Here is a 13,225-nt window from a genome sequence, read left to right as displayed (position 1 = left end):
TCCTTGCTGTTGTTTATTACATAATAATGGCTGACTGACACATACATTGAGTCTCAGTATTATAAAAAAAGCTTTCTCTTTTCTAGAAAGCTAAAAATAACTCCAAAAATAACTGACAGACAATAATATGATTTTACATACATTTAAAAAATAGTGGCATTTGGGAATGGTAATTAATTTATGAAACAATACCACACACAATTGTGCCCTAAATTGTACTATAGGAAAGGACATAATGTGTGCTCATTAAGCTAGTTGGGTATGATTTTAATAATTGAAATAAAGTCAATAAAACAATATAACTGGAAAATTCAACCAATGCTTTTAATAAATATAAATATACTTTTAGTAAGTATAAAGTATGTTTCTGGATAATGTTAGAATTTGTGGAAATGTCCTTAATGTCTTATTACACACAACTTAACTACATTTTAACAGTAACAGGAGTATTACATATAATCAACAGAATCAAAACAAACATTTTTTGAAAAACAGAACATTTAAACAACTAATTAGTATTTTCTAAAGGATTTAAGATATGTTGATTATATGAAATTATAAGGCAATTACCTTTACAAATATTAAAGACTTTCCTCCTACACAAATCCCTTTTAAGATGACAGACAATGATATAAGTGAAACTATGTAAGAAAAAAAGTTTCAAAAATCTAATTTATAACCACTTATTTTAAATTCTGTGTTGATAAAACTTTTAAAGATCTCTTCCATTACCTTTTAGTATCTATTACATGGAAATATTTTAAAATGTAAATATATTTTATGATATAGACAATTAATGGTCCATTTTAGACAATTATAGACCTATATTGAGTAACATTGTAAGATACAGTTACATGGGAATAAGGCTGATACTGGCTGATTACAGTATAGAAATATGACTTACAATAATTTCTACACATGTTAAGACTATTAAATTTAATTAATGATTATATTTAGAGATCCCTTTAAAATGCTCATTTAAAACTATTCTTGAAAATCTCTTAAGTAAAAGATCTTCATATATTCAACGTTAGTATGCTTCTGATATTTGATAAATTGCTAAGGAAGTGAGTTATTTTCAACAGTTTTTACTTCTATGGAATTCAAGAGAATGCCCAGTCTCCATAAATAAAAAGTAAGCAATGGAAATGTATCAGAGAGTTGGAAAATAGCTTCATCGTGCTTCTGAAGAAATTTCTTGATTTCTTGGTCTTCCTGCCTCATACCTGAAGTGTTGCCTTCTTCGTTTTCCTTCTGAAGAAGCTGCTCCAGAACCCAGAAGAGGGAGAAACTATTTTCATAGCATGTCACATCATAGCTGGCTTGCACCTACAAATAAACAACAAACTCTTTTTAAAAAAATATTGGTTATAGCTCAGCTCAGAAAAAAGCCAAATAAAGAGATTACATTTTCAGACAAAAAATAAATACATCTGACCCTTGAACAATGCAGGGGTCAGGGGCATTGACTCCTCCATCCAGTCGAAAATCCACATGTAACTTGTGACTCCCCCAAAACTTAAGTTGCTCCTTGGAACCCAAAGGTATTGGTTCCAGGACCGAGTGGGTACAAAATCTGTGGATGCTCAAGTCCCCTATATAAAATGTCATAGATTAATGCATAGAGGCAGCACTCCACATCGGTGGACTCCCAACCATAGATAGAAAACAGATTGAAAAACAATCTGCGAATAAGAGGACCCAGACCCACAGAGTTCAAACCCATGTTGTTCAGGGGTCTACTGTATTTGACGGAACACCTTCTGTCATCTTGTTCCTTTGGGATGGGGTGGGGGTGGAGGAGAGAACAAAGAACATTTTCTTTTTTCAAAAACTTTACAATCTTGAATTACTTTTTTCTCTTGCTGGTTTACAAAGCTCCAAATCCCTTTTCTGCATTATTGCTGCAATTCATTCCTCAGATAATTCTGAGAATACTTGGCAGACAGTCTTACACATACCAAATCCTATGTGTTTATTTCAATGTCTCATCAAAGACAATGGTCCTCCTACCAATGATAATATAAGGATTTTTAGGGGAACGATTTTAGGAACATGTTTCACTGTACAACTCAGTCTTAGAGCAGTTAGAGTTATGATCTGGAAGCAACCAGGTGTGATCGCATCCTGAGTCTACACAAGTCATGGACTAATAGGATCAGATTGTGGTCATGAGGAAAAATGTAGCTGTGTCTTGTAGAAATTATGGTTTGGCCTAAATGGCTGAAAGTGAGATGAGTCAAAGGATGGGCAATGGAAAGCATAACATGAGGGAATACAGGAATCAGTATAAAGATGTAAACTGGCTTTATTGTTTGTTTATTAAGAAATGTGTTGGAAACATTCACCAAATCTCTTCTCTGTAGTAATACATAAGTGAAGAAACATTCTTTTAGAGCCCAGAGAATGTATTCTTCAATAAGGTGGTCTAATAAACAGAGTTAAATATATACAGATAACTAATACTGTTTTTTAACTTTAATAAAGACAATAAAAAAACTCAGGTAACTGTAGACCAGTCTCATTTATGAGTATATACATCTCCGAGTTTATGAATATAGACATATTCCATGCAATTACATTTAATCCAGCAATCACATCAAGTAGGGTTTTTTTGAGGTGGTTCAGTAATGGGAAGTCTATCAATATAATCCATCATATCAACAAATTTAAGGACAAAAATGATATGATCATGTCAATAGATGAAAAGATTTTTTTCCAATTACAGTTTGCTTTTAATATTATTTTGTATTAGTTTCAGGTATACAGCATAGTGGTTAGACAATCATATACTTTACAAAGTGTTCTCCCTAATATTTCCAGTACCTAACTGGCACCATACATAGTTATTCCAATATTATTGACTGTATTTCCTATGTTGTACTTTACATCTCCATGACTGTTTTGTAACTGCCAATCTGTACGTCTCAATCCCTTCACCTTTTTCACCCAGTCCCCCAAACGCTCTCCCCTCTGGCAACCACCAGTCTGTCCTCTGTATCTTTAAGTCTGTTTCTGTTTTGTTTGTTTGTTTATATCAGTATTTAGATTCCACATAAATGAAACCATATGATATTGTCTTTCTCTGACTGACTGATTTCACATAATACCCTCTGGGTCCATCCATGCTGTTGCAAATGGTAAGATCTCATTCTTTTTTATGGCTTAGTATATTCCACTGTATAAATGTCCTACCACTTTTTTATCCACTCATCTACTGATGGGCACCTGGGTTGCTTCCATATTTTAGCTATTGTAAATAAAACTGCAGTGAACATAGGGGTGCACATATTCTTTTAAAGTCGTATTTTGGGTTTCTTAGGCTATATTCTCGGAGGTGGAATTGCTGGTCATAAGGCAGTTCCATTTTTAATTTTTTGAGAAACCTCCATACTGTTTTCCACAGCAGCTGCACCAGTCTGCATTCCCACCAACAGTGCACAAGGCTCCCTATTCCCCACATCCTCCCAACACTTGTTCATTGTTGTTTTACTGATGATAGCCATTCTGGCAGGTGTGAGGTGATATCTCACTGTGGTTTTGATTTGCATTTTTCTGATGACTAGTGATGTTGAACATCTTTTCATGTGCAGCTTGGCCATGTGTATGGAAAAGTGTCTTTGGAAAAATGTCTACTCAGATCCTCTGTCCATTTAAAAATCAGGTTATTTTCTTACTGCTGAGTTATAGCTGTTCTTTATATATTTTGGATTTTAACCTCTTACCACGTTTATGGTTTGCAAGTGATTTCTCACACTCAGTAGGATGCCTTTTCATTGTTGATGTTTTCCTTTTCTGTGTGGAAGCTTTTAAGTTTAATATGCACGTGTATAAATATATAAAATCATTGAAGTTATGATGGCAAAAGAAGCACATATTCACTTAAGACTATGTTTCCTACAACAATTGTGTCATATTCTTTTCCTCTGCCCAAAACCTGTGTGCCACCCCTTACTGAGAAAGTATAAAGCAAAAGGCTGATCGGAGCAGAGTAGTTAATTGGGGATGATTTCCTAGAGATGAATTGTGAGCCAGGACTCAAAGACAGTGAGGGGCATAGATTGGTGAATCATCTTTTGATCAAAGTGCTAAGCAAAGAAGAATAAAAAGGATTTGATGGGTATTAATCCATTTTGCTTTATACAGATAATGGTACAGTTGGTTACCTGCCTTAAATGTTGGATCCTGGAGACTGGTTCTAAGGGGCTTCTGTCTAATTTGTGGGGTAACTTAGATGAAAAGTTCTAAACTATTGAAATTACTAACATTTGGGATCTTGATATTTTGCCTTGTTCCTGATGGAAATTGTTTAAATATGCAGTATTTGTACATAAAAAAAAAGTCATGTGAGGAATATATATAACAGGATTTTAAAAATCTGTCATTATTAGCCTTGTTCAAAAATAATGATTTTCTCATTCACCAATTTTACCTGCTTTTCTCAAATCTGTTTCTTGAGGCTGAATTTATATAGTAAGGTAACAGTAAAATGAGCAGACTGAAAAAAAAAAAAAAAAAAAAGGCCTATAGTGGAAGAGAAGCTTAGACAAGGATCACAGAGAGTAAGAGGATGGTTTGTTTTTGTTTCACAAAAATAGAGACTGAGTCTCCCAACAAGAACAGATGTGGCAGAGGCCCCTGTTGGTTGAGATCTTTGAGAAAACAGAATCCTACTGAGCAAGGTTTTTTGTAAAGGAAGGCCATCAATTGAACACATATTCTTGGGTTACTAAATCCCCACTCGCCATTTACTAGCTGTATGACACTAAGCCTCACTTTCCTCATCTAAAGCTTAGAAATAGTAACTAACTCCTCTATTGGGTTGCTGAGAGAATTATATTAAATCATATATTTAAAACATAGCACAAGGAGCACAGATTTTTGAATGAGTATTATCTATTATCATAATCATCACTATTAAGTTTTTTACCCAAAGTGAAAGAGCCCCTATCCATGAGGTACTTTGCACCTAGAGGAAGACCACTGGCATTATTCAAGTATTGTGCTGTGGCCAATTACTGGATGCATTTCAAGCTTACTGCAAATTGCTCATCTACAGCTGTGTAAAGAACCTGAGGCAGCATCTTTATCTACTTTCCTCTGTTAAGAAAATCCTTCATAGACCGTAGTAATCTAGCAGAGAGTTCCTTTTTGCATAGAAGAGTGGTACTAAGGAACCTAAATGCGAGATGATTATTTTAAAGCCTTTCTGATATTAGGAGGTCCCATGGGAAATGAACATCTGCAAAAGTCCAGCCCAGTCCTTACCTCCAACCCCTTATCAAGACATCATATTTATAGAGCTAGCTTGATTGTCACTTTTTAATGTTATATTCTCCAATTATCTGACTAGTGTGAGATGGATCAACTTATTCAAGTTCTATTCTAGATGCCAGATGGCAAAAATTAGTTTCTAATTCCTAAATAATATGCCCTTTTGGTGACTTACTCAGTAACATCATAGATTAAATCCTAAGATTTTAAAATTTTATGTTTGCACATTTCTCTGGGTAAATGTTCTGAGGTTTGACTCCTACCTACCACTTTCTGGGTCATCAGAATAAGTAGACTGCTGGATATGATGATAAGATAGATTTCACATTGATTTGAATTCTCGGATTTCTTTATATAAAGAATAGAGTTCCTAATACACAGACATAGCGTTTCTCTGGTCTAACAGATCTCTTGAGTCAACTTTAAATAGCTTAAGTGGCATCCCCACTGCTTTCTCACGACCTGTATCCTCAATTATTGGGTCATCAATCCCTCTCAGTAACCTTTTCACTATTTTATAGTACAGTATTAAACTTGATCTGAAGCTGGAAATTTGAGAAGCAAATACATAATTTATGAGTCTGGACTTTTCATCACAGTAGTTCTTGACAAAACAGTACAAACCAGATGATTTGGTTATTGATAAAAGTCTATTAAGTGAAAGAACAGGGTTCAGAGACTGGAATAAAAGCAGCTAAATTCTTTAAGGAATAATTCTGCTAGGAGTAACTCAGCCTTTAAGATTTTATGTTTCTGCCTGCCTTGCACTCCTCTCTCTCTTTAGTCCTGTTACAAACATTTATTGAGTACCCTCATGTACCCTACAGTAAGTGCTAGAGATAGAGAAATGAATAGGGCAGGATCCCTACCTATATAAGAAGTCCTAGTGCGCATCTAGGGAGATAAACTAGTAAATAAATAATGACCATGCAGAATGCATGAACTAAGGCTATAAAGGAACTCTAAAGGGAACTGAGTCATTTGGTGAGAGAAGACACTGAAGGGTAGGAAATGAGCTCCGTCATGAATGATGATCCTGCAGGTTCACTTCCAGATGGTTCAGCAGGATGCTCTGGAGAGATGACCTGGAAGTTTTTGTCAGCAGAGGTAAAACACCTGTTTGGCTACTACCACAGGGGCTTCTGTCTCTGATCAGAGACTATGCATAGAAGCAAGGGAGAGGTAGCTTTAAAGGAGGAGCAGGGAGGGTTGTCACCAAGCTGGGCTGCAATTCATTCTGCAGAATCTCTCTGCCTTCTGTAAGGCAGCGGAAATAGACCTGCTGACTGGAGTGTGCAGTCAAAGGCCAAATCACTTCTAAGTGTCAACAAAATCTCTTAATTGTTTCCATGAGGCTTATCTTTAGTGTTTGATACTTATCTTCCTGAAAGAAGGCACAGATAATAAGAGGAAGCAAGAAAGTAGTATTCTTGGGAGAGAAGGTACTGTTTCACTAAATTAAACTATTCCCACCATGTAATTAAGCCAGAGCTTGAGAAAAAGAAATCAAAGCTGGTGAAATACCCTATATACACTGGAAATAGACCTAGGTGGTCATTACTGATTAAAAACACACAAGTCCAAATAGCCAGTGGGGGTAAAATCAACAAGAAAGATTCTTCTTTAGGACTCTGGATAAAGGATTATCCAAGACAGCATCAAAACCTGTCCAACCAGGCAGAAGGCAGGCGCCAGGTTTTTGGAGTAGCATCAGTGACTGCCCAGCAGGCAAAAGCCAGAGGGTAAAATAATTTTCTAGAGGCTCCTTAGCTAAGCTTTGATAAATTTGCCTAAGTAAGCAAAGGAATGTATATTTTTTAAGAGCACTGGATCCAAAGCTCAAAATCAGTGACAACAAGGGGATGGGCTGAAAAGTCACCAGATCCTTTCCAATAATTTTGTTTAGAAACTGAAAGACAAATTTGACTGGCCTCAGATAATCTACTAATTATATCCCAAAGGCCAACTGAACAGGGTTGGGTTCACAGAAATTAAAAGCCAGCACAGCTTTCTCTTTCTCTTTTTCCTTTTCTTTTCAATATGTATCACCACTAATTCAAGGACTTACTCTCAGAGGCTGAGTGGAGTTGAATAACAAGGGGAGGTTTAGAAACACAAAGGAGAAAAAACTTCTTATCAGCATTTTATCTTGTTACTGAAAGAGACTGGGCCTAGAGCAAAGTGAATAATACATTTCTTCTTTTTAAAAAGTCAACCCACCACCATCTCTCCTTTTTTAAAAATCAGGTTTCTTGAGATATAATCGACATACAGTAAAATTTACCCTTTTTAATAAAGTGTTAGTTGTATGAATTTGATAAATTACTTTTAAGAAGAGAGAAATGTTACAGAAATCTTTGAATAAAGAGGAAGTATCGTGCTACAACCATGTGATATTTAAAAACATTTTAAATGTTACCTTCTATCCAGCTGACTTTTGTTAAAATATAGACACATTTAGTGTTTTTTTTCCTCTACTGAAATATTTCTCCAACATTTAACTATAAGTTTGTTATCTGAAGATATTCCACAGAAACTTTTAAAAAGAAAAGACCCATACGTAATTCAGAAAGCTCAGGAGAAGAAGGAACTAGACTTCAAACTATGAGAGTTTTTCTGCTTTAATTATTTTTATTATCTTTGTGCTGAGAAGCTGCTGGGAAAATTATCTGTCACAAAATGCTAAGTGGACCTAGAGAAAACTTTCTTATCTTAGTGTTTGGTGAGAGTCACTACTTGATGACAAATGTTAAAAAAAAAAAAAAAAATTAAAAGTACAGAACCAAAGGACTTAGGCTTCCATTCCTTCTCTCCTTCAAATACCATTTCCTCAGTAGCTACTGCCAACCACAATGCTGAGACGGAAATTACACAATAAGTATAGTTTCAAGTCCTTTTGGCATCATTGTTTAAGGTGGAGTTACGTGTAAATGACAATACAATTGGATATATGTTGCAAGAAGGTTATGTCCACAGTGTTACTGAAGTGGCATTGCTGCTGAATGGATTACAGTAAAAAATGTGAAGAATGCACCCAGGAAATAATCTCAGTGGAGAATTAAGCTAGCAATGGATGATAAAGGGAAATTTAACTCATTATGGGAAATGCACATGTTAACTTAAATGTACTGAAAATAAAACAAGTTGGAGAACAACTCAGTATGCATGTATTAAGGAACAGGTTATAAAAGTGTTGCCCATCTTTTCAGATACATATTACAAAACCAAAATCAGGTTTTCTGAAGAGACTCCTGCATTTATAAGGCAAATCAATTAGTTTACTTAACCAATACTGTATGGACTTGGGTATAAGCTTTATCAATTAGTTTCCTTAACCAACACTGTATGGACTTGAGTATAAGCTTTATAAGCAATCGTTTTCAGAAAGGAAAAATAATGTTCCCAGTAAGTTCACTGTCATTGGTTAATTTAAAAAAAATGTTTAGAATAGACATTGTTGACCACACTTAAAATGTACTTGTATTTGTTTCTTAATTTTCATCTGAAATTCCCATAAGTTGTACTTTTTTTCAAGAAACTATATTAATGCTGCTAACATTAGAAGAGTGATGTGTTCTTTATTGACATTCAAGCCCAAATGTACTATCTGGATCTGATATAACAATGATATTAAACGCTTTAAGCAAGATATATTTACTAATACAATAAAAACCCTCCAGATACTTCAAGTGGTTTCAGCAAAACAAAACAAAAGAATACTCAAAAGCTTCTTTGTACTCTAAATCATAATATTTCATATGTAAAGAAATACAGTATTCCTTGTAAAATGCTCCACCTTTTGGGAATAAAGCTCTACTTATCTGTATGTCTAACTTCCAAACATAAAGTATGTGTAGCCTAAAAGTTCTAAATTTGGCCTTTTGCAATCTCAGAAAATACCTAAAAACTGGATTTAAAAGGGGAATAAAACACATAAATAATCTTTAATTTGGTTGAATTTAAGCCTCGTGATTTGACATTTTAACTGTGATTAATGCACGTTTTTTCTATATATATAATACAAAAGAATTCCAAAATTCACTTTTCATGTTATCATTTTATAATTCTAAATGTTTCACTCAGTTTTAGATAATCAAAAATGGGCAGATGATACTCCAACTTTAAGAATGTTCACAGCATGTGAATATTAAAGTTATATTTAATATAATTATGTATTTACTATGAGAAAATGTATACATATGTTTATTTTAGACTTAAACAAAATGGTGCTTTATTTTGTTTTGTTAATTTGCTTTTTCAGGTTACTCATTTTTAGGGAAATATTATAGCCTTGTCATGCCAAAAGGAATACCTGGTCTTAAGAATTCTATTCTCAGTATCACTGAATAAATTTAGATTCATATAGTTTTTTAAAAGGTTAGTAATTTTAGACATATTGAGGTCATTTACTATGCAATCCCATGAGATTTCAGATGCTTCCCGCCCTTTTTTAAAAAATTTTTCTTTTGATTTTTTAGAGACAGTAAAGGAGAGGGATAGAGAGATGAAAACATCAATGAGAGAGAAACATCATCGATCGTCTGCCTCCTGCACGCCCCCTACTGGGGATTGAGCCCACAACCTGGGCATGTGCCCTGACCAGCATGAAACCAGTGACCTCTTGGTTTCTGGGTCGATGCTCAACTGCTTAGCCACACTGGCTGGGCATTTCCACCTTGATTAAGTGTATATATGTTGCTATATCACATACATTCTCACACAGAAACCTGAATACAAGATAAATTTTAGGAAGTCCAGACCTATCTACCCTTGTTATATTAGGTTAAACCATATCACATTTTCTGTATTTGACAGTTTTTACCTACAAAAATGGCAACTTCATATGACTCATTTCATTTGATTAAAAACAAAATGAAATAGAACAAAAAACCTCTGAACAAATACTTGCAGGTCATTTGAAATTAAAACATCTGGTATAAAATAAAGTGGCTCTTTATGATTAGCTTTCTAATGGTCAACAACTGCATGAAACTAACATTTAAAAAGATTGCTATCTGAAGTTTTCACCATGTTTCTTAACAAGATTTGTATTCTGCTTACTTTTTCTGAAGACTTGTAAACTCGTCTTCTATGAGTTGTGCACTTTAGCTAAATACCTGTTTCACATCATTTACAGTATTCCTCAGGTAAAGTCCTATGATGATTTGTTTATTGTTGAGGGCTTCCAGTTTGGAATACTGACAATCAGTGATATTTCATTTACTAACTAATTCATTTTTGTCAGGTAAAAGTAGTTAGCTTTTAACAGCAGGAGGTTATATTAATTAATTCAGTCATTCCTTCTAGATTAGATCTGTGTGTGTGTGTGATGCGAACAGCAAAACACATAGAGCAGCCCATGGTGATCACCTCTGTTCTGACACAACAATGCTGCCCCGGATGAACATTCAGGGCCTGAATCAAACCAGTCTTCTGAGAGTGGTCACTACAAAGAAATTATTTGATGCATTTTATTGCTAATTTGCTATATTAAATTTTAATTATTAAAGGCTGAGTGTTATTAAATACTCTCATTCCATTTACTTCCCTTAGGTTAAACATAGTATGGCATGATCACCTCTATTTCAAGGTCAGCACTATGCAGCTTTCAAAAAATTCATATCATGGATTATCTTTTCCAATCTCTTTGCTCTCACTTAACTCAATTTATTTGATTGTGTCTCGGTAAGAATAAAAGATTTTTGAGAGGACAGAGAATCATTCTCACATCTTCTCGTGGTGCCTTTTTCAGGGCTCCTTACCCAGAGTGTTTTCTAAAAGAAAGATGGTTGAATATTTGGTTTTCGGAGCAGAGCATTTTTGCTCTAAAACCAACCAGTCAGAGAACAGACTGAGTCAACAGAACAGACTTCTCCCATCGGTCATAGAAACTGATATTTTAAAAACACCTATTCTTCAAACGGCCAGAGTTGACATTTCTGATAGTCAATATTTAAGATTGTTATTCCAGTTTAAACTATTAGCCATGTTTTGGGGTACGTATGTCAGCTATAAAGGTTGGCAAATATAAGTGTGTGAGGAAATCTCCCTTTGTCAGCCACTATCACCTGTATGACATTTAGGGAAAATTGCATAATCTCTCTTCCTTCTGAATACTGGCATTTCAACTGTCAAAAAATTATCTTCTGAAATATTTGGCCATGGAAATCTGAGCAGGGCTATCTGTTAGTGGCTCATCTCAACATAACTTGGAAGGATCACATGAGACTTAGAAGGAAATATCATTAATATATATATAATATATATGTTCCTGTTTGTAGCTAGTAACAATGAAAATATAGGGTGATTACATCTTATTTGCTAACATCTGAAATTTTCACTCTGCATTTCCCTTTTTATTTTCCTTCTTCCCTCCCCACCCTCCCTCCATTTCACACATTTTCTATTTCTTGTCCTCAATCCCTGAGACGTTTTGCCTTTGTAGTTGTTATATTTTTTCTCATATTTTTCTAAGTCATGATTCATATTTTTAATGGCCTTAACTGATCAGTAAACAGATGTCTTGGCAGCAACATTGTGGGTTTCCTATTATTGGACATTATGTAAGGAGAGGTGACATTTAAGGGAAGGTAGAGGAAACTAATATTTATTGAGTACCAACTATGGTTAAGGCACGATGCTAGGCACCTAACATATGACTTCTTATTTAATCCACAATGGGTTAGGTGGTAGTACTATCACTATTTTATAAAGAAACAGTGAAGCTGGAGCTGTGATTCCCTCCGGGGGTTCTCTAAGTCTCTGAAGTCTGTGTTCTTTCTTATTCTAAATTTCAATATCTTGTAGTGTGACCCTGGAGAAGTCAGGTATGTATTGATTTATATCACACCAGAAAAAGGATTTTAAGTAAATAAAGCTAATCTCTCCGGATTACAGTTTCTTTGTCAAAAATGGAAATTTCAATTCCATAATCCCTTGAATACTGTGGTTTGATAACTTCCATATGGACTAGAGCTCCTCTCAAATGCCCAGATTAAGTGGTATGTTCACTTGCATGCTGTATGATATGCATTTTATCACTGAATATATATTTAAATGCAACTCTCAATTCTTTGCACATTGTTGAAATATTAAATTCTGTTGCCACAGAACTGTATTAGGACATTTATGTGACATAAAACAATATGGAATTGTATTCAGTGTTTGCTGTTAAAGACAAATCCCTTTCCCAGATTCTGAATTTTGGATGTTTTTAAGCACTACAAATCACTAATAGCAGCTGAAACTACTCTGTCCAGTTCACACGCCCTTTCAAATGCTTGTTTCACAACTTCAGAGACTTGGAATATGCCTTAAAGGGTCCTAGGTCTTTTAAAGTCATGACAAATATAGCAAAAAGCTAAAGCCATTGTTAAACTACTCTTTGATCACAAGTAGTTCTTTCACACCATATAGTTATTTATTCATGGAGTCATACACATTCACATAACATTTCCTAATTGCCTGCAATATGCTACATAAAATGCTAGGCCTCTACGTAGTAGTGAACCAAAAAGATGTAAGATATACTGGGTAGGAGTTTACACTTGAGTAAAAGAGACTGGACATAAACAACTAACACACACGCGCGCGTGTGCACATGCACAGTGATGAGTACTGTGAGGAAAGCAAATGGAATGCTGTGATAGGTCCAGTCAGGAGGTGGGCAGCTGCCCATGATGGAGTCATCTGGAGCCCACCGAGGAGCCACCTCTGTGAGGGAAGTGGGCACCACTCCAGGCAGAGAGAACAACATGAGTTGGGCTGGGCGACTAGGTCCATGTGCGTACCTGGACAAGCTGAACTCCCGTTCTTTATCTGTGATCCTTTAGCTTCTAAAGTAAGCAAACTGAAAATAGGAAAGACCTTCTACCTTCCTGCCTTCTCTGGGGCTCACAAAAGACAATTTTGCCTTCCTACACAAACATTTCTCTTCAAAATAACTTTTTAT

The 13,225-nt window shown here is 35.1% G+C and overlaps 1 protein-coding gene across 1 annotated transcript in view; it reads right to left on the bottom strand.

Moving 5' to 3' along the window:
* Positions 1–1,059: 1,059 nt before the first annotated feature.
* Positions 1,060–13,225, bottom strand: part of MEI4 (meiotic double-stranded break formation protein 4) — a gene marked incomplete at its 3' end in the record, with an annotated part of 127,904 nt that continues 115,738 nt past the window's right edge. Inside the window, exon 5 of the mRNA XM_081140655.1 lies at positions 1,060–1,329. Within this exon, the coding sequence (XP_080996781.1) occupies positions 1,060–1,329 (270 nt within the window). The remainder of the gene's footprint in view (positions 1,330–13,225) is intronic.

The sequence above is a fragment of the Miniopterus schreibersii genome (assembly GCF_964146895.1).
Source record: "Miniopterus schreibersii genome assembly, chromosome: 6".
NCBI lineage: Eukaryota > Metazoa > Chordata > Mammalia > Chiroptera > Miniopteridae > Miniopterus > Miniopterus schreibersii.
Note: the sequence above shows the minus strand (reverse complement) of the source record. Positions and strands in the feature narration are given on the sequence as shown.